The sequence below is a fragment of the Alosa pseudoharengus genome, unplaced genomic scaffold, assembly GCF_046254945.1.
Source record: "Alosa pseudoharengus isolate Yale_2024_CS ecotype anadromous, Long Island Sound unplaced genomic scaffold, YU_APseudo_1.1 YU_APseudo_1.1_scf_24, whole genome shotgun sequence".
Taxonomy (NCBI): domain Eukaryota; kingdom Metazoa; phylum Chordata; class Actinopteri; order Clupeiformes; family Clupeidae; genus Alosa; species Alosa pseudoharengus.
Window position 1 is genome coordinate 4,865,907 of NW_027468689.1, and position 23,322 is coordinate 4,889,228.

General features: G+C 38.6%; 1 protein-coding gene across 1 annotated transcript; it reads left to right on the plus strand.

Annotated features, from left to right (window-relative positions):
• The first annotated feature begins 5,582 nt into the window (after positions 1-5,582).
• On the plus strand, positions 5,583-22,840 carry cd247 (CD247 molecule). The gene is made up of 7 exons (XM_076302899.1): positions 5,583-5,824; positions 17,085-17,182; positions 17,601-17,681; positions 18,487-18,519; positions 18,730-18,783; positions 19,000-19,032; positions 21,007-22,840. Exons 1-7 carry the CDS (start codon positions 5,767-5,769, stop codon positions 21,076-21,078), a joined length of 429 nt encoding a protein of 142 aa, XP_076159014.1. The 5' UTR covers positions 5,583-5,766; the 3' UTR covers positions 21,079-22,840.
• Positions 22,841-23,322: the final 482 nt, after the last annotated feature.

Here is a 23,322-nt window from a genome sequence, read left to right on the forward strand (position 1 = left end):
AAACTACCAGTCAAAAGTTTGGAGACACTTAGAAATTTCCATTCCACTCCATTATAGACAGAATACCAGATGAGATCAGTTGCATTGTTTTTTTTAATCAGGGCAGCAGTTTTCCAATTACATTATGTGCTTACATAATTGCAAAGGGTTCTCAACTGTTATAGAAAGAAATGGCTGATCTTTAATGCAATATCTACATTGCCCATTATCAGCAACCATCCATCCAATGTTGCAAAGGCACATTCTGTTTACTAATCTGATATGATTTTAAAAAGCTAACTGAGAAAACATTGGAAAACCCTTTTGCAATGATGTAACGATGTGACAACTAAAAGACTCATGTTCCAAAACCTGATCAACAACGATAGACTTAATTTTTAATTATAAGTGAGGTTTGAAGCCATTATTTTTGGGTAAAAGATCTGTATTGTGTTGCTTTAAGGTATATTTAATTTACCAGTTATAACACATAGCCTAATGCCAATAAATGTAAATTTGACATATGTGAGTTAAAGTAAGTTCCATTTTGTGTTGCCAGTTAGCTTGATAACTCACATGTACTGTATGTCAGATAAAATGCATAGTGTACATCCACACTGCGTTGAATTATGTACACAATCTTCGCAGTTCATATTTAGGCCTAATTTATGCTCCCTTTCTATACGAAAATTGTGAGGTCTGTTGATCAGTTTAATGGAAATGAATGCACAATATGGACAGAAGGCTCCATTTGTAACAGTATTTACCATTGAGCATAAATGAGCCTTTAGAATATTGCCTACAGTTCTTACCTGCACTTTTGCAGGTTTATTCTGTCATAAGAACTATTTGAACTGCCATATTAAAACACAGCCAAAGTATACTTGGGGGGATTGTCTGTTGTATGCCTGTTCTGGGTATAGCCTGTGTTATACACAAGGGTATTGTATTTAACCAGTATCAACTGTGAGATTGCTGGATAGATTCTGCTCTTGACTATCAAAGTGGTCTATGATTTAGATCATTGTGAATTTCTGAAAGGGAATACATTTGTGAAGCACTTTTAAATTTAGTTCTGATATTCAAAGAACTTTGTGTGATTTTTCTGTGTGCACTACATGAAATAAAGTTGTACAGACTTTTATCTGTGACATTGCTGCTTATTTATTTATTTATTTATTTATTCCTTCATCGATTTAGGGTGAAAGCAGTGACACTTTGAGCTGTAGTGTAATTATTTGGACTTTTTAAAGAGCTGGACCTGCACGCTTGTTTGTTCTTTCTGCTGTTAAGGTGCTTGTACTGTACGTTGCCCCAAAACGCAAAAACGGCAAAAAACGCCAACAAACACCAATAGGTAGGTCAGTGTGTGCCACCAGTCTGTGTCTGATGGTGTTTGTTGGATGGAGTTTGAATTTGACATGTCCAAAAGTTGGAGCTGGAAGTTGGTTTTCTAAACATTCTAAAGACTATCTAGGCGGGTCAATATATGGAAAAAACACCTAATCTCAAGAAAATGGATACAAAAGGTTTTTCAACTCATTACGATACCTTTAGATAACATATAAAAAATCTAGTAAAATCTGACCCCAGTAAAGGGGTCATTTCCAAGATGGCCACCAGAAGCTAATTAATAATTAGGGGTCCATACAGCGAAGATACGGGACTCCCATTGTTTTTGTTCTGATTTTTAATCCGTGTTGCTGCAAATGGCATTTCTGTATATATCGGCCTGTACAGAACCAGAACATGGTCAGACGGAACCGACTCCTCTTTCAGACACTGGAAATCGGGCCAACCTGATAATTTACATTCAGACCAACACTGCACTGCAATGTCATTCAGTGACTCGGGCCAATGGAGTGATGAGGATTGTGCTACATCTCTTCCTTTCTTCTGTTACACAGGTAATGTCCATTTCATGTTGTACATGCACTACAGGTTCTGATGTCAAAACTGCCAAGCTGCCTAACCCAGTAGCATTTCTTTATTTTATTTGTTTGGGTTGAGTATCCATAGTCAGCATTTCAAGTATGGATTGTACAACACAGATTTATTCTGACAAAGGTACTCCCTCTGTTCTCTCTTATTTTGTGTGTGTGTGTGTGTGTGTGTGTGTGTGTGTGTGTGTGTGTGTGTGTGTGTGTGTGTGTGTGTGTGTGTGTGTGTTTATGAATATGATATAAATACTGGCTTGGATTCCATGTCAGTGAAAAAGACAAATTTGCACATGGTTTCCAGACAGCTCTATCTATCTCTCCCTCCAATACACAACTTACATGATTGTTCTTATTTGAACTTGACAGACAATGTTGTAGCTGGTCTGAGAATGGAAGTTAACACTGGATGAGCTTACAGAAGCTGAAATTGAGGAGATGATCCTAAAACCAGTAAGTGCAGGCTTCCTCCTAACAGTGAACTATCAGATATTCTTGAGTGACGCACCAACTTTGCTCTCTAAACAATGTTCGGGAGGAGCCCTTAGGGATGATGGTAATTACAGTTTTTCGTTCGTTTTGATGCTTGTGTCAACTCTGACATCACGCTCTCAAAACAGTTAACAACAGTGTCTGAACAAAAGCACTCTGGCCAAAAGGACACATTTTGCTTGCAAAAGGCTGTTACTCTCTCAAAACACTTAAAACATGCAGCAAAAGACCCACATCAACACAACAAACAACACATCCTGTCGTCAAATCCCTGTGTGATTTCAATCAATCATTACACACTGGACAACAAAATGCAAAATACAGTGCTCAAAATGAACATTTTTGCTATGTCTGTTCCATTTATGTCTCATTTTTCTGGTATCAGAAAAAACTGAAAAGACTAAATGTACTGAATAACAAATGCGTGCAAATGAGTGCATGCAAGAATGCGTTTGGTTTAGTCAGAGGGTTTTTTCTGGAATTTTTTTTCCTTCAGTCATTTTGTGAACGATTCCCGGGAAACTGAAAGACTGGGCTGCACGAAACTTGGTGGACATGTAGCCCCACAAGGATGACAGGGAACCATTGTTTTTCGTTTTGAACCGTCACCCACCTGCCGCACAGAACCCCCCAAAAAGAGGGTAGGCCGGACAGTAGTTCACGAAAAAATGTATAGTGAGTGGTATAGATGAAGAAGCATACATTCATAAAACATATTTATTTCTTATTGTCCACATGACAAGTCAACCCTTTCCTTAACCAGGCTAGCATCAGACCATTGTTACTGCAGCTTACTGTAATTGATTAATATATTATGTTCTTTTTAGACCCAATCTACATGAAACGGGTAAAATTTGCTGGGAGTCGTGGTTCAGGTGAATTGGGCTGTTTTTTTTTGCATTCTTACTCCATTCAAACCTTTCTGCTTTGATCTATAGTGCCACAAACAGCTTCTCTATCAGCCAGGTTTACCAAGCAGACTGGTGCCTAACAGCCAACTGCTGTCAGTCTTCTTGTGCCCCCTCATACTGTGTTAAGGGTCAGAGTGTGAAGGGTTTTAGTCAGTGAATAGCACAACATGATTTGTTGGGTATCTTAATGTGTTTGTCAAATGTTTTTTATATTTATTCATTTAGAAAATGATTTTATCCAAAGCGACTGACATATATCAATTCTTCTACCTGGGCCTTTCTCCCCGGAGAAACTCAGGGTTAAGTTCCTTGGTCAAGGGCACAAAGGTGGAATCCGGGAATTGAACCCACAACTTTTCAGGCTACTGCACACTAGCCCAACTCCTTAGCCACTACTGTACGCTACCACCGTTGCCACCAAATATGATCTATGTAATATCAATATCTATAACGATGAACCAAGACTGTCTGCATATTCAAACTTCAAAATATGACTGCCGCTCAGTCCTGCACATTCTCTCCGCAAAAAATAAATCACACTTGTCAATTTCTCTCCATCTCCTACTCCATCCTCCATACTGCAACTCCAACATCTGAATGTAAGTGAGTGTGTGGATGTGTACTTCTAGTTTACATTGAATTTAATTTTTATTTATTTCAAATGCCCCAGTTATAAACACATGCCATCAATTGGCAGAAAAAATAAAATAATCTCCTTTTAAACACATTTAAAAGGGAATGGGAAGAAGTGAACACTTGTTTAATCCCACCCCGTCATTAAATGCTACAACTAAAAAGTACCTGTTTCCTTTTGTTAAATTAAACTATGGGAGCTAATTATGGGTTATGATGGCATTATGGGTTATGTTGGAAATTGAGTACTTTACAACCATGTAAACAATAATTGATCTAATACTGTGTGCTGAAACCACACAGTGTGACCCAGGTGGTGATTTTAATAATTGCTCGTTGACACATTGCAGGGCTCAAATAGAAGCATAAATCAGTTCATTAATGTGTAGCAATTCTTAACCTGGCAGAGTGCTTGCATTCCACCTATATTTATAATATCAGGATGCCCTATACAGGGGAATAGCTCCCAGAGTTTAATTAAAAGACAAAATGGGTCAAAATGTTCATTTTTTCTTTTTTTAATTAAACTCTGGGAGCTAAGTATAAGTATATATACTCTTTTGATCCTGTGAGGGAAATTTGGTCTCTGCATTTATCCCAATCCGTGAATTAGTGAAACACACTTAGCACACAGTGAGGTGAAGCACACACTAATCCCGGCGCAGTGAGCTGCCTGCAACAACAGCGGCGCTCGGGGAGCAGTGAGGGGTTAGGTGCCTTGCTCAAGGGCACTTCAGCCGTGCCTACTGGTCGGGGTTCGAACCAGCAACCCTCCGGTTCCAAGTCCGAAGCGCTAACCAGTAGACCATGGCTGCCCCCAACTGCTACTCGGGTTTGCAGGCATTCTCTTTTGTTTTTGCATTTCTTCACCCCTAATGGAACATGACGCAGATTGCCTTTACATGAGAGTTGACGAAGATTGCCTTTACATGAGAGTTTCACACAGATTGCCTTTACATGAGAGTTTCACATGTGGAGTTCAGGCTATAAAACAAGCCTGTGATGTGTGTATTCAGCATACATACATGGGAGGGCCTCCAGTGAGGTCACACAGGCACATCATAACATTTGTCCTCCTTCAGAAAACAAATAACAATATCTATGATCATAACCTTCACTTGGGATAAAATGAATGCTACTCTTACAAGGGAGTTATTAGATTCGATTAGATTCAACTTTATTGTCATTTAGCAGAGTACAGCTACAGAGCCAATGAAATGCAGTTGACATCCAGCCAGAAGTAAAAAAAAAAAGCATTAAATACCATACCACTATGAGGGAGACACATACAGTATCATGCACATAAAGGAAATATAGTAAGTCATCCTCAGGATATGTACTGTATGTGTGCATATGTGTCTGTGTTGAAGGATAGATGTTATGTACTGTACTGTATGTGTGCATATGTGTCTGTGTTGAAGGATAGATGTTATGTACTGTACTGTATGTGTGCATATGTGTCTATGTTGAAGGATAATGTGTAAGAGCTGCAGGTGGCTGAAGCAGTCGGTTCTGGTAACACTAAAGGGCTAAGAGCTCACATCTGTAGGTGGAGCACATGTGTCACCAGGTGGAGTGTGGTCGACCCACTTCCTGTGAGTAAGACTGAGAGCAACAGCAGAAAACTTCTCGCAACTATGTGACTTCCTTACTTGACTACGAGTCACCGTGTTACAGACGTTTCTGGAGGGTGTGCAACGAACAGTAGGCTACTAGCTCTAGTAAGAAACCAAATCAGTAAAAGAAAGAATAGCAAAGAAGAAGAAGAATTTTGAAGAGAAAGTACCTCGAGAATCCCAATTTAGGAAGCCGATATGGCCTGGCAAACAACCGTTTCTGGTCTTCTCATGGTCTTGACGATCCCTTCTGCAGGTGAGAACATTAACATATCCTGGTGGTCACTCACTATATTTCCTTTAGTCTCATAAAGCCTCAGATCAGCTCAGATGGACTCTTTGAAGTAGAGCCACTGTCATGCAGAATGGTCAGATCTGGTGAGGGCCAAAGCTTAGTGAACGGGAGGTTTAAGAATCCGTAGCTCATGTACAGCTGCCATCTTGGGTTCTCTCCTCTCGCCGACAGGTTTTAACGCAAGCAGTATATTTTTACATTTATGATGTAGAGTCAACTTCAGTTGACTTCAAAAGTGACCTTTCGGACAGTGACATTCAGTCATTTTTTATCTTTACATTCATCCATTTTAAAGCACGGTCTTCATTTTGCAAAGAAATGGGGTAGGTGTGGCAGGCGCAGTGTATGTTCAGGCAGGATGCGAGTAAGGTGTGCGGCAAGGCCTGCATGTCTGTTTGCTCTATCACTATCCAGTTTTATTGTGCATTAATTTGAGGTAATGAAGAACAATCTGTGATCAAAATATACAAAAGTGTAGTTAAAACAAAAATCAATTGTGCTGTTGTATATATGCAAATATGAATTACATCTGTATCCAATTTAAATAACCCTTTGACATAAAAGTAGATGAACTTATCAATACACGGTAGACAAATAGATAGATTGAATACACGCACATACATGTTTCATTTCTCATGAATATTTCAACATTATAAGAAAACAATATAGCCTAAGGTTGGTTTGGAATTGGAATGAGTATAAATTCACATGCCTAAACTGCTTGGTTTGTATTTGAGAATCAGAATGGGGGTAAAAACTTAATACAGGCTATGGATTAATTAAATCTTTCCTCTTAATTTACTCAAGCCAAGGTCTCACAATCCTCAGTGCACCTATGAGAACATGTAATTATGAAGGAACTTTGCTCATGGGACAAATGACACTGCAAACTCTATAGTCTATGATAACAAGGCTAGTTTAACAAACATTTCAACAAAACGTTTCAAAAAGGTATTGGGCAATTCCGTGGAAAATTACGTTTTTTTGTAACATCCATAACACCAATAAAATGTTAAAATGTGATGGTATGGTATGATGTGAATGATTACATGAAATTTGAGCATTTGCCATTTTTGGCTGAAGAATGTGCATGAGGAAAAATGCACAAAAAATGAATTATCATTCACATCATACAAATGCCAAGGCATTTTACTGGCGTTATGGATGTGACAAAAAGTCCATTTTCCGTGGAATTGCTCTATTATAGAATATAAAAATGTAGGAAATATAGAAATGTAACCAGTATTGGTGTTTATAGACTCCTGCAAATCTCTTATTTTATTAATCAAATCATACATGTGTCTGTGTTCTTTTTATGGCCCATTATGTCAGTGATGTGTGTAAATAGCATATATAGCAAGCAAGAAAGACTTTTAACTCTGTCATGTAACTTTTATATTACACAACAAGTATTTCCTTTCCATGAAGCATAGCACAACTATACAACTACACCTATCAGTGGAACCATCCGATGCACAGCACAGTGTTTCTCAACATTTGATATGTAGCATTTCTTTTTCACTTGGATATGCAGCAAGTAAGATTTCAAACAGATAGCTTGTCGTTATCTGGGAAATGTGAAGCACCGACAGGGTGTGCAGTGTGTATTAGGTGTCGTCTAGGTAGTGTGTGATGGAGGAAGTGCAAGGGGAAATGTGTGTGTGTGTGCGTGTGTGTGTGTGTGTGTGTGTGTGTGTGTGTGTGTGTGTGTGTGTGCGTGTGCGTGCGCGTGCGTGCGTGCATGTATGTGGTTGTGTGTGTATGTCTGTGTGCATGTGGTTGTGTGTGTGTGTGTGTGTGCGCGCCAGGGTTGTGCATGTGTGTGTGTGTGTATGTGCAGGGTGTGCATGTGTATGTGTGTGTGTGTGTGTTTGGGGGAGGGGAACATAGCTTTACACTTAACTGATATGAGCAAGATGTTTATTTTTCCGCTGAGCTGCAGTTGACAATGCAGGAAAATGAACACACACATGGTGTGGTCAGCAGTACACTATTTTCCAGTATTTGTTTTGTAAAAACTATGAATCAAAGTTAACGTCGACAGCATCAACAATTTAGGCCCAACATTTAATACAATAGTTGATAGCTAAGCTAATACAATTATGTAACAAAGTTTAAAACTTTGTAACTTCAATGTCTACAAATATGTCTACTAAGTAAATGACAACTGTCAAATGAAGAAATGTAAATTAATAAATTAACAAGTCATAACGAAAGAACATGTAAGCCTAAAGGTTTCCCGGAAAGCAAAGGAATTTGTTATTTTATTTGTAGAGAATATCTTTTGACGTCACAGGCAGATGACTACAGTGGAAAACTAGCAGACAGTCTTAATCAGCTTCTTGTAAACTTTACGGGGAAATACTTTCAGACAAACCCAAAACATGTTATGGTGAGAAAATATTATTTTACTCTTACACTTCATACCATTTCATCCCGATGCTATTTTTTTGAGCTTCAACAGCAATAGATGTTAGATGTTAAATGTCTTGAACAAAGGGAGACACTCTACACTCTAGAAGCTCATATGCCAGTAGTTTAATACAAACAATGTTTCGGCCTTTCTCAAGTCTTCTCAAGTCTCCCTTTGTTCAACACATTAAGTATCCCGTGACCAGCACCTCAAGAAAATTCCTACCATCAGCGTGCGTTTGCTTCCCCCTTCAAAAGATGTTAAATGTCTGGCATAAAATCTGACAACATCCAGTAAAGTTCCAGTGTTTCAAAAAAAAATGTTCCAAATTCAAATAAACCTTTGTCTTCTACTTCATATTAAATATTTCTTACAGTTTATCATGTTTTAGTGAGGCATAACAACAGTGATTAGTGTCACTAGTCTTATTTCACCAGTAATTTCTCATGGGTGCATTAAGAACAGAGAACACTTTGGATTACCCAAAACGATATTACATTTTGTCATATGTGACAAAGATGGAAGCACATTAAAGGGTGTCTGTTTGCACCACAATTATGACCCCTATATTCAGGTAGTTTTGTGTTGCATGTCTCTGCCCTGTGCATATGCAGTGGAACTATTATTAGAATTAGACGCTGAAATCCCTTTGTGTTAATTTGTCTGACATTTCTGATTGGTAGTAAATAGGTTTGTTTACATGTTTACTGTTTGTAGCATCTTCAGATATGTCTTCTATCGAAAGATGTACACTTTAAAAAACCCTCTTTTGAAAATAAAACTCTCCTATTAGAATCTGAGCACTTTGTCTTCATAATTTTGACTGCATCAAAATCACCAAATTGAATAAACGATGGTTTTATTCAAATTAGTTTGAGATTGTTGTATGCCTCTGTGATGTACACAGTGAGGTTTCAGCTACATTTATAGGCCACAGAGTTGAGTTTCCTGTGCCCCATATCACCTTCATCACATCAGTGTGCTTGTGGTTTAGCTGTTTGAGTCGCATCGTTTTTAGAAGAGCATGCAGGTGGTTTGCAAGTGAGACATAAGAAAGCCTGTCACAGCACAGACTTGATATGTATTTAGTATTCAGTAGCCTATTTAGTTGTGACATTTGCAATGCTTGTTTCTACTTGCAATGCCTCTTTATACTGACAGCATCAACAACTAGTGTAATCAAAGTTGTAAAGAGCTTTATTGCAATTAGGCTATTATACAGTGTCTTTATTTAAAATAAAATAAAAATATATATATATATATATATTTTATTAGAAATGTGATTGATGATTAACATATGAATACCACGAAAGGAAAGTCTAACGTTACAGCAGCAGACTATTTATGAGAAACAGACAACCACTGAACACAAACAGTGAAAATAAATAAATAACACACATTATACCACTGCTTGGTTGAATTTCCTATTGTGATTCAGTGTTTAGAACATCAATTATTTTTCTGTTAATTGCACACTTATGAAGGAGCTCCAGTTTTTTGGCCGTATCTTGTACATGTACACTTGTACATTAATTTGCAGAGTCATGAAGTTTAAATGAACTGTCACGTTGCCTTTCAGAGCATAGCAACATTGTAGCATATGACTGAGGTGATTTTTTTAGCTAAGTTACATGGCAGTATAGTAAAACAGCAATTTTACTAAGCTAAGGTTCAGTTTGTCCTACAAGTTGAGAAATTAGTTGATAGTTGGCAGAAGGAAGTAGTTCTACAAACAAGACAGTTTTAGCGATTAAAAAGGGAAAATTCTATCAGCAAATTGACACAACGCAAGTGGTATAAGCAGAATAATGGACACTACGGTGTTCGGTTATAAGAAAAAGAATGCGCTTATGAGGTGTAAGATACTCTGCTGCGCATCGGGGCCACATTACCACCTCAAACATGCACTATTTTTCTTGATAACCAAACATTGTGTCATCCATTATCCCTTACTTAACTGCTTTTTCCCATTAAAAAGACAAGTCCCCTCAGATGCTGGGTGAGCCCCCCAGGGGATCACCATACGGTGTGGATAGCCTGATATAAAGATGCACACAGACCCTGAGGTTAGTGGTTTCGGTATAGGTGGACAGTACTAAGCAACAAGTTCAGGAGTATGTAAAAAAACAGGGCCTTGTATTAGTCAATCTGTGGAAGACTATCTCAGATAGAGGTGATGCTTGTTATTAGGAGGTGATGCTGGTTGGCATGGCCTGATGGAATGACACAAAGAAAGGGTGTCACTAAGTTGAGCTGACAGGGAGGTATACAGATGACAGCACACTTACACACTAAAAGCCACTGTGGTAACAGCAATGTGAATGCAGCTCTGCAGGATAAAAAATAGTTACATCTGAATTTAGTCATTTAGATAAGACAGAAGAACATCTACAGTAACAAATGTTTTGATTGGAGAGCACTTAAGCATTTGCTTCACTTCGATGATATGGTTCAAAATGGATCACATTACATTGTATACAGTCAATCCAGCAGAGTGTAGGGGAGAATGGGGTAAGTTGAGCATATGGGGTAAGTTGAGCATTTTTTCTAGAAAACCGTAAACAAATTGTATCATGTGACAGCATTTTAAGGAATAGGAAATCATTCCTTACAATCTGTGGAAAGGTACCTCACATGTAGCCTGGCCCCCTCCACCTCCTAGATCTTCTTTCAGGGAGATCTAGTCTGGAACACCATAACCGTTTCCCTCAGACAAGAAAAGATCAGAGGGGAAGACGAAACCAAAACTAATTTTGATAAACAGAAGCAGCAACACCTGCAAACGTAAAAAAGACAATTGGAAAAATGCAGACATTTATTTACAGCAAAGGTTTTTGTTTCCTGACTGCTGTTTACTGACAGTTTGTAAGTTTGTCAGTATGTTAGGAAGTAACATAAGGAGGAATCTCTGATCAATGTGATTAGTAAGGCTGGACCAATGATTTCAAAGTTAGTGCCCGTCGCAAATGCAAGTGTTGCAAACGTTTCCAGACTCTATTCACTTCGTGGATAATGTGGTAAAAAATACATGTGTAAAAATATGATTTTTTGCTCTCCAAGTGGATTCCATTCATGTCCAGAGTAATTTAGAAAAAACATGAATAGAAGAAAACATTCAGATGTATTACACCTCAATTGGTGCCCTTATAAGCAATGATGTGAGGGCTAAACAAAATCATGCATGTTTCCTTAGCAGTTGTGGCCTACTGGGGCTGTCGTGGCCTACTGGTTAGGGCTTCGGGCTTGTAACCGGAGGGTTGCCAGTTCGATCCCCGACCAGTAGGAACGGCTTAAGTGCCCTTGAGCAAGGCACCTAACCCCTCACTGCTCCCCGAGCGCCGCTGTAGCAAGGCAGCTCACTGCTCCGGGTTAGTATGTGCTGCACCTCACTGTGTGTTCACTGTGTGCTCTGTGTGTTCACTAATTCACGGATGGGATAAATGCAGAGACCAAACTCCTTGTATACTCAAGTATACTTGGCCAAGAAACCTGATTTATGATATACTTAGCTTGTTGTGAGAAGCATTTTCTTTCAAAATGATGGTCCGATTTTTAAGTTTGCCTTGATTTTGTGAACTTATTCTATATGGTTCTTTCATGTTACTAAGAGCTAAAGAGATAGGCAGCATATTAATCTGACTTATTTAAGTGAATTAAATGGGCAAATTTAAAGGTAAACATGCAACAAAAATGTGATATCCCTAAACCTATCTTGGCACATTTTCAGATGTGAAATGTTGGTGCTTGCTACTGTTTGAAATGAAATTATTGTTTGAAGAAAATAAAAATGTTTTACCTGAAATCTTTGTTTTGGCCCAAACTACCCCACACGTAGGTGTAAGTTGTGCGACAAGACCAAGTGTTTTGCAAAGAGCATATCTCTTTACCTTTATAAGTTATCAAAGAGTTGTTGGTTACAGAGGTAGTAGAACACTTAACATTTTTGTTTGGTATGAAGACTACACCTCTTCGACACATTAGAATGATGAAGAATGTAGAAAATGGCTCGTCTTACCCTGTTCTCCCCCTATGTTGACTTGATTATTGACAGGCGTCTTCCTAATGCAAAGGAACATGCAAAAAAACTTTTTTGATTATCCTGAAATTATGTGTCATTCTGTATTTTTACTGATTATTTATGATTATTAGTATGGAGACTGTAACAGAAGTGTGGACTTGAGTCACATGACTTGGACTCGAGTCAGACTCGAGTCACGATTTTGATGACTTCAGATTCGACTTGACACAATTAGAAATTACTTGCAACTAGGGTTGCCAACTACGGAACCCTGGAGGGGTCATTGCAAGATATTTATTTGGTATATATCCAGATTTGTGTTTTCCATTTAGTAAATCGTGCACACATTTTACTAAACAGTGCTCATTTTACTTAATTGTGCTCTCATTTTAATTGTTGTAAATTGAGAGCACAATTTAGTAAAGTGTGTGCACAATATAGTAGGCTATGCTATTGACTCGACTTTGCCCCTTTGAGTTGTAATGACTTGCGGCATGGGTAAAATGATTTGTGTCTTATAAAAACATAACTATTTTCTGCCCATACCAAGTTCATCGTTAACGTTACCTGTTACCTGCAACGCAGCGATTGTGCATGGAATGCAGGTCTCTTATCTAGTAGGCTAGGCCTATGAGAAAGGAAAAGGGATGATCATCACTCACTGAACATGCTCCCGTTTGTCATCTGACTGTGGATCCTGTGATATTGTGGTTGATCCTCTGATCCTGTGATGTTTGTAGGACAGCCTACACAATTTAATTTGCTCCACCACGGAGCTAAACCGAAACTATCAGTCATTATCAATGACTGATGGCATTTTAAACACCCATATCAGTGTTGTGTTTTGCAAAATAAATAGCAAGAAATGTGAAGGTAAATAAATGTTTATTCACCTGGTATTGAGTAGGCTATGGCCTTGATGATGACATTAAAATGCTCGTTGGAATGCGTAGGCTATTTGTAGGCTAACTCCTCAACTCCTGCGGGCATGTTATCCATTAAACTATCAAACTACTGGATAACACGTAGGCTATCACGCTATGAGCGCTCACAGGGAAAAAATAGGAGTAGGCCTATTTGTTAGCTTTCATTTGCACCAACCGGTTTTCTATCGCTCATTTGCATGGGTCCATATTCTGTGCAAGAGTGTGTGCTTGCTGCTGAAAAGGTCTCACGCACAGAGGTGACAACTAGCCTAAATGCGTTAAAATCAATCACGATTGCCTCCAAAGTGCACTTTTTATTCATAATCATAAGAGGTCTGTAGTTTTACACAGATGTTATTTATGCACTCACACAGCCACACACACAGATAGGCTACACATGCACCATTATGTTTTTAATTTTTAGACAATGTATGTGTATACCTAGAAATCTAGAACAGAAAGGATTCTGTTAATTAGGTCATCTGATGGGAAATTTAACATGACAGTTCCCCTGTTATTCTACCCCCTGCTCATTTTTGTTCAGTTTAGGCCTACGGTAGGCCTACTAATCTAGTTTGCCATTGCCTAATTTTCTAACATTAAACATTTTTTTATTGAAATAGAAATTCTTAATATGATGAATGGAAACATTATGACACACACACTGTAAAAGCTATTTTAAACTCAAACACTTCTCATGTAGCTTACCTCACCTCTCACTCAATTAAAGGTGTAGTATGACTGTTGGGACATGGAATTGCCAGTTAAACTCATTTAATTCAAAACCATTCACTCTTTTAATTTTCCTCTGTAAGAAAACAAAGGATAGGCTACTTTGTTTGTCTTTGGGCTCGTGATTATAAGTGTTTTAAATTTTTTTCAGTTTGTAAAGTATGATATATTGATAAGAATGATATTGAAAGCATGGTTAGCTGGTGGCTTCGGACTTGTTACCGGAGGGATGCCGGTTTGAACCACGACCAGTAGGCACGGCTGAAGTGCCCTTGAGCAAGGCACCTGACCCCTCACTGCTCCCCTAGCGCCGCTGTTGTTGCATTAGTGTGTGCTTCTGTTCACTGTGTGCCGAGTGTGTTTCACTAATTTACGGATTGGGATAAATACAGAGACCAAATTTCCCTCACGGGATCAAAATACTTATAAAAGACGCACACATCGGCTTTTGCCGCTCTAGCCGCTGGCCACTCACCCCTCACAGCACAGTGCAGGACCAGAGACCAGAGAGGGCAGAAGTGGGGCTTTGGCAGCACTGAATCAGTGTACAGCACGCGTAGTCAAGATGATAGGTAGACAGGTAGACAGATAGATAGATACTTTGTTGATCCCCAAGGGGAAATTCAAGGTCTCAGTAGCATACAGACATCACACACAACATGCACACAACAGCAGAAAAAGTAATATAAGTATATTTATATAAAGAATCTCCACTGTACAATAGAGACAGTAGAAGATAAAAAAAAATATTAAAATACTTAATACTATATAAACTAAATAATGGATAAAAGATGTAAGAGGCTTGAATGATTATCATGTCTGACCTCAACAATAAATAATGCCTCTGTACGCGGTTTGCCTGCATAAAATGATCCCGCAGATTTTGCAACCACATACGAACAAACCTGGGTATGCAGTGGCTATTAAAAACGACGTAAAAAGAGTAGGCCTATGCGCAATAAGCTGACACTTTGAATAGCACAGGCTACTTTGGACTGTCTTTAGACTTTGAATAAATAAACAAACAAATTGCAGTTCCGACTGCAAGGTCCCAAATTGAAACTAATTTAAGGACTTTTCAGACTGCCAAGGCATTGCATGTGTGCATCAGAACACCACACCCAAAGCATGACCAGCTAAGAGTGGCAGACATAGCATGATGTCACTTATAGGCTACCAGAGATTGTTTTTGAGTCACATCGTCCCAAATTTCATATGATGATGCATAATTCCCCAAAATGGTTTGTCTTCTCTATCATCAAGTTATTCAAAAGGCTAAACATACAGTATAGCCTTATTTTAACTCAAAACAGCTGTTAGGATTATGTCAGTTTTACCCCATTACAGTGTTACATAGGCCAAAGTAGATGGCATGTTTTTGTTAGCCTACTTTACAGCCTATTAGGCTACACTGAAAAAGTAAACATTTAAATCACATGATCTTGCAAACAAGTAAATAACTTACTCAATTAGGCCTACAGTGGATCACTTTAAGACGGAAAAGAGCTTGCCAAGTTCAAAGAGGGATGTTATTGTATCTTGTTTGGATACTGGAGCTTAGCCTACCGACAGTGCAGTTTCAGTTTCAGGTTGATGTGAGACACCTTCTTGTGCAGACACCTGGAAGAAATGTCAAGTAGGCCTATGGGTGAAATTACCCAGATGGCCTACTAACATGTTAACTAATGACTGAGAATGTTGTTGCCTATACATGATGCCCCAGCCCCTTTGCTTGCAGAGATACTGTACTTTTGTGAATACATGCTGCCCAGTAATAACCTTCATCTGGCGAGAGTCAGTAATTGACCTTAACATATGTCACTGTACTGTACAGAGTTTAAAAGCAATGGCAGTTCATGCAAAACTGGTCTCATTTGTAGTTGGTTGGAAACAAACATATCAGTCTATCAAAGGTCAAAATCCCTGTGCACAGCTCTTCTTACTCCAGGTGCTGATGGTGTGCAGTATAACTATTGAAAAGTCAAAAAGTGGTATACATCGCACACTGGAGGGTATATTTTGCTGACTTTATTTGGCGTGAACAACGCGTTTCGCAAGTTGCTTCATCAGGTTCACGTTCACAGTCAATCTGACACCCACATGTGAAACAGGTGGTAACATCATCACATGACCACACCAGACCCAGTGAAAGTACTCCACACTCTAACACACCAGAAAATGCAATCAGTATCATCAATTCAATATCCTGCATATTTTAGCTTGCATATAGGCCTACATATACACAATCTATGTCATTTAAGCATATTTGTATCAAAAAACATATTGCATGTTCAAAAATACAATAGATTTTAATTTCGGTCATTACCCATATCAACCAACAATTCATTTACATAGAAAAATACACTCAATACAAAAATATACTCTTTTTACAAAAATATAATCTATTTACAAAAATAAACTCTACATACACATCTTATCTCAAGAATACACTTAAATCCAGCACCTCATTCAGACCGTATGGTTCTTCTGTGTTGAGCTCATGTATCCAAAAGGCCTCTCTCTGCAAAAGTTGTTTGATTAAATTACCTCCTGGTGGTTGAGGTTTGATCCTCTCAATACCTATGAATTATAGGGCTGGTCCATGACTCTTATCTCTGTAATGCCTTGCGATTGCATAATCAAAGTTACCATTTCTGATTGCTGCTTTATGTTCCGCAATTCTTAATTTTAAATTGCGTTTAGTTTGGCCAATGTACATTAGTCCACAAGGACATTTTAACAGATATGACGTGAGTTGAGAGGCAGTTAATAAAATCTTTAATTTCGTATTTCTTGCCAGAATGGGGGTGACTAAAAGATTTTGTGTCAAATGTATTTGAACAATGTGCGCATCTCCCACATCTATTGCCATACACCTGTTGAGCAAGCCAATTCTTCCTGGGGGGTTTCTGAAATGTAGAGCTGACCACCATATCTTTAATGTTTTTGCCTCTTTTAAAACAAAATCAAGGTTTTAAAAACGACAGGTGACTAAGGCTAGGGTCACATTTTAAAACTTCCCAATGTGTTTTAACAGTGATAAACATGTCAGTCTGTTCTCTCGAGCACAAAGGTATTTCATAACAAACATAGATGATTTGATGTCTATATCCTGGTCTATTGTCCCAATAGGGGCAGTGAGTCTGTTTGACCCCAAACTCTGTTACATCCTTGATGGCTTCCTGATGTTCTACGGCGTGATGATCACAGCCCTTTTGGTTAAAGAGAGGGTGAGTTAAGTCCTCTCCAACCATTGACTGCTTTAAGTCTAACTTAAAGACTTTCATTTTCTCCAAAGCTTTTAATCTACCTTAATACCCCCCCCCCCCCCACACACACACACACACACACTTTTTATTCTTTTTTTTTTTTTGACCAATTTGTTTATTATTTTAATTATTTATTTATTTTCCCCCCATGTTATGTTATTATTGTTGTTGTACCATTGCCATTGTTTTATGTTTGTTTGTAAGCACTTTGGTTCAACTCAGTTGTTTTAAATGTGCTATAGAAATAAAGTCGACTTGACTTGACTTGACTTGACTTGAGTTGTGTTGAGCTCTACTGCTGTGCTCTATTTTCTCCTGCTGTACTTTGTCTTCTTTTACTTATTTGTTTGTTTGTTTGTGTGTTTGTTTGTTGTCTCAGTGTGGCAGGCCAAAGACCGCCCAAGGCTCAGAGAAGGCACTCTCAGGAAGTGGGCGTGATGTGGAAAGTGGCTCTAACCGCGTAAGTATTCAAGGCACTGATATGCTATCATCATTTTTTAAATTAAACTCTGCTGACAAAAAAGGTGTCTTTTTTGCCAGCAAAAGTCTGAAAAGTCGTGAGTTCGATTCCCAGCTAGCACATTAAGCAAGGCACTTATAGTTGCTCCAAGGAGTCTGGCACTCTGGGTCAACGATTTCACTATAGAACTCCCAGCTTTTTATTTAGATGTACTCATTTACAGATGTAGACATTTACCTTTAGATTTGTACTGCGAACTTTCACGGTGAAACATTTGTTCACACTTACTAGGAACTAACACTGAATTTTACTGTAGGCTAGAAAAATCAAACTGCCAAATTACCACCAGTTACCATAAGCTTTCATGTAGAACTGGTTGGCCTGGTAAAGTTCACTGTCATCCATGTTTACAGTTTCACTATGAAATTTCACAGACCATTAACTCATAGAAATTGTCCCCCTGTAGTAGGCCTACATTTTGTTTTATAAAAGCAGGAGGAAAATATGATTGGGTGTATGTAACCAATTAGTATTCTTACATATATGAAGGTGTTAAAGGAGAGCGTTCGTTGAATGTAGTTATGTTTTCTGTATCCAGTGGCAACTACAAAACAGGAACCTGAGTGACGTTCAGGATTTTGCGTTATTGTGAAAACTGAAGTAGCCTAATGAACTGGGACTCAGAACATCCACTTTTTTTTACTTTATGTTAATTTTAATCTGTGTAAACTGAATATTGAGCTAGCTCTTTTGAAGTGTGAACTTGCATGACACTTCCTGACATTCCTTGTTTACTTGATACTAGGGACGTAGACAGCAAGAGGAGGATCCATACGCGGTAAATCTTATCAACTTGTACAAGACTGTTATTACTGTACTTAACACTGCTGAACACATACAGTATATACTGTATGATGCAACTTTTTTGCTGACTTCAATATCCTATCACACTTTATTATTTGCACTTAGTCAAATAAAGCAATATTGCCTACAGAAACTGTTTAATGTTGACTTTTATACTGATTTTATAATTTACTTATATCGACAGCGCTTGAATAAATCCACAGAGGATACTTACAAAGAAATCACTGCGAAGAAAGATGTAAGATGATTATTCTTATGTAATAACACCTATCATCACAATGTAATGCAACACACAGAGTTCAATCAAGTATCAAAATACAATTCTGCCGTATTGGAAATATTTAATCTTTGCTAATTTCATTGTATAGGAAATAAATTATACTCATATAGTAAGCTCCTGTTGCCTTTGCACTTAGTGATCTCTGCTGACTGTAATGTTTGTTTCTCTACACAGCGTCGTCGTCATAAAGATGACCAGGTGTACCAGGTAAAAACTGAAATTCTACACATTCAATAGTAAACTTTAGATCTGAGCAGTCGGAACACCTGAGCTAGATCCAAGCATAATCAGAAATCCAAAATGTTTTCACCATGCAGCCTATGATTATGTTATGTTACACACATTATCATTATCCAACCTGCTCAACTGCTTAAATGCCATTAAAGGTGCCATGTGTAATGTCCGACAAAAAATTAATTTATACTCCACATTCCATAAAAGATGGGGGCAGTATACCTCCAGAAAGTGAGTTGGTCTACCCTAGAGTAACAACCGAGACACGTGTATTGCAGTTTGGCTGGTGGTTATGTTGCCCGCATACCGCCTCCCATGGCCGAAACTGGTATTATGACACCTGTCGGGCTGTGGCTAGTAATTTAGCATGCTAATTCAGGTTGATATCTCTGCAGCACTATACCTTGTCATTTTTTAAATGACATCATCGCCCTAATTTCTTCTCATTCTTTTGATGAGTGTAGCTCATTTTTTTTATATTTTTACACATGGCACCTTTAACAACTGGATGACTCATAATTTCCTCAAACTCATTCAAGATAAGAAAGAAGCTGTTCTCATTTCCACCCCTAACATTCTGAAAAAACTACAACATCTGCAGCTATCTATCCCCAGCTATTTCACTACCACCTCTGAAATCTGGGAGTAATCCTAGATCCTACTCTCTCATTCGATTCACATATCAAAAATATCACCAGAACGTCTTTCTTCCATCTCAAAAGTATCTCCAAACTCCACTCCTCCCTCAACTCATCTGCAGCAGAAACACTTATACATGCATTCATTACATCTAGGCTAGACTACTGCAACGCTCTACTTTACGGCATCCCAGCTGAAACCCTAAATAGATTGCAGTATGTCCAAAATAATGCTGCAAGGCTACTTACCCGCACCAGGCCGTGGGATCACATTACTCCCATCCTCCAGCAGTTGCATTGGCTTCCTGTCCACTGACGCATTCAATACAAAATCCTTCTCCTTGTCTATAAATCCCTACATAATCTGGCCCCATCCTATCTATCAGACCTCCTCACCCCATACCGGCAATCCCCCACCCTTCGCTCTACAGATACATGTCTTTTAGCAGTCCCCACTTGCTCCATGGGTGACAGGGCCTTCAATTTGGCAGGTCCTAAGCTGTGGAATGCCCTGCCGCTTATGATGCGCCAAAGCAAAACTATATCCACTTTTAAAACTCAGTTAAAAACACATCATTTTAGCTTAGCTTTCCTCTCAGCCCCCTGCAAGTAGCCCCCCCTACTTGTACTGCCTCTTTTATTTTCCCTGTTTTTAATCTGTTGTCTTCTGGGGCAGCCGTGGCCCACTGGTTAGCACCTCGGACCTGTAACCGGAGGGTTGTCGGTTCAAGCCCCGACCAGTGGGAACAGCTGAAGTGCCCTTGAGCAAGGCATCTAACCCCTCACTGCTCCCCGAGCACCGCTGTTGTAGCAGGCAGCTCACTGCGCCGGGATTAGTGTGTGCTGTGCTTCACCTCACTGTGTGTGTGTTTCATGGATTGGGATAAATGCAGAGACCAAATTTCCCTCATGGGATCAAAAGAGTATACTTATACTCTACACTTGGTCTTCACTTTGTGCTCAGTGTACTAACTGTATCCCCTCTGTTTTATGTTTCCTCTGAATCTTTGCATTTTATGTCCCTTGTATCCATGTCCAGCCTGTGTCATGTCCTTCCTGTATGCTTGTTCTCTCATTGTCCCTGTATGTCTGAATGTACTGTCCTACTGTCAGTGTAATCTAACCATGATTGCTTGCTATAATATGGCTACTTCTTATGCCTACCTTATTGTACAGTGCCCTTGGGTACCTTGAAAGGCGCTTTTCTAAATGAAATGTATTATTCTTATTTACCATTGTGTATTATGTATGTGTTTATGTTTATGTTCTATTATGTTTTCCTGTGTCTTTATCTCCTTCTCTCACTCAGGACTTGAAATCTGGCGCCAAAGACACGTATGACAGATTGCACGCCAAGGCACGCCATCCACCCCCGCGCTAAGATGACCAGCTCAACTGATACGAGCGGATATGAGTTTCTATTTTCCCCTTGATTCAATATACATAACCAATGACTCTCATCCACTGATGATTTTATTTGCTCTTCACTTAAATACTCATATCTGATATTAGTGGTTAGTTCACGTATGAATCTCTTATTCTAGAGAAAAAAATACAGAAAAACAGAAACTTAAACAGAAAGAAATTGACAAAATGGCTAGTTAGAGTTGCATCAGTACCAGCAGTGATAGCTTCACAGCTATCACAAACAAGCTAACTAAATCTTGTGACCGTCACTAGCAAACCATTTCATCTCTGTTTTGAGCATTTCATGCTATGGGTTTGTGACCTTGACAAGAGCTATAGGACTCATTTTGACAATTCCTGAGAAGCCAAGAGACAAAGCTTTACTAATTTATTTGGAACTATAAGAACAACATTATGAATTATATCATGTACATACATATACAATTAGCCTACAACTGCCTCTCATATACATGCACATAGTAGCCTAATGGACGATTGCTTTGTTTAAATGGTAATTCACATTTACATTTAAAATGCTGATATGCGTAATGCTTATTAGTTGGGTCAGTTGCTGTACAGAAAAAAGCAGGCTAGGTTGCTGTCAAAGTGCTGTCAAAGTAGTCAATATTGATGAAAGAGTTGACCTTAAAAATCACCTACCAGCAGGTTATCGTGTCCTTGAATTGATTAATTCTGCAGATGAACATATACATTTATGATTTTGAAAGCCTCCACTGGGCCGTAAACCTACTGTTCTCTAGTACCAATGTTGAAATTATATGAAGCCATAGGCTAATTGGACCAGCAGATTAAGATTTTCTTGTATCAACTGAGGTTTTTGTTTCTTGCATGTGCCTGATAAAAGGTTATCTTATAGCTTAACTAGATTGCTGATACTGTATACACACTAAATGTAACCTGCTTAGAATAAATGATAAAGTGTAACCTGTTTAGAATGGATAGCTAGCATGACTTCATCAGCCATAGTGTAGCCTACTTTACATCCTCTGCGGTTATGTGTTGAAGAACAAGCCTCTGCAGCTTTCTCAATATCTGTTTTGTACATTCACACTATTGGCGATCAAAAAGCTTCATAGATGTAGGAGTACAAAAAGAAGTTAAGGAGCTGAATGTAAATTTAATATCTAGTGTCCACCGAACACATGGGACAGGTTTAATAACTGTGGGAAGTGCATGATACTGTAGGCCACATAACATATTTAGGACTTAGTAAAGGGTTACAAACTCCCAGCTAACCTCTTTGGGGAGGCAATCACAATTGTGCCAACATGTATCCACACTTGAGTGTCTTTCAGTCTATGCAGTAAAGGGACACAATGCAGGCTTCACCCTTTTTTGTGTGTTTTTGTATAGGTAATCTCAGATAAAAAGGGCAGATAAATAACCTAGTTCTTATAGTTGGCTGTCCACTTTTCAACAGTTTGGTGCTCTGCTTTCCAAATATACAGTAGTTAGCTTTGCCATTACCAAGTATATTGTTGACTAAATAACTAGTCAGTTGTGCTATTGTGCTTACTTGTCTTAGATTAATTACCACATGTAACCTACTGCCATGTAAACCCTGCACAAGTATATCTTAAGGCTTTTATTTGTTGTGAATAATTGTATACCTTTGGTTATGTATCTAAATATGTTGTTGCTGTTGGAAACATGGTTTCCCTTGTTCTTACCCTAATGGAACCCTTAGATTAATAAAACTAACTATGAAAGCTTAACTCTGAACAATTCTGCTACTTCCAGACTCACAGGTATAGGCCTAAAGGATATCATGGTTGTGACTTTCCTATGACCGAATCTAACGGCCGATTGGCACTAATTAGATTCAACAAAAATTCAACGATGAATAGATACTAAGGCACAATAATAGAAAATAATGTCCAAATATGAAATAATCAGTAGGATCTACTGCCACAGAAGGTCTGAACTAACTGTGAATAATGTTTCTTGGAGGAGGCTTCAATTTTCAATTTCAATTTAATATCACTTATAGAGCACCAAAACATTACACATGTCTCATGGCGCTTTACAGAGTGTTAAACAATTAGAAAAGGCCCATGAGTAACAGGGGCGAGGAAAAACTCCATAGAATTGGAGATACATATAAGAAGAAACCTCAAGCAGATCCACGACTCAAGGGCCTGACCCATCTGCCTAGGGTCAATACAGAACAGTAAGGTCTGTATACATGATAAATGAA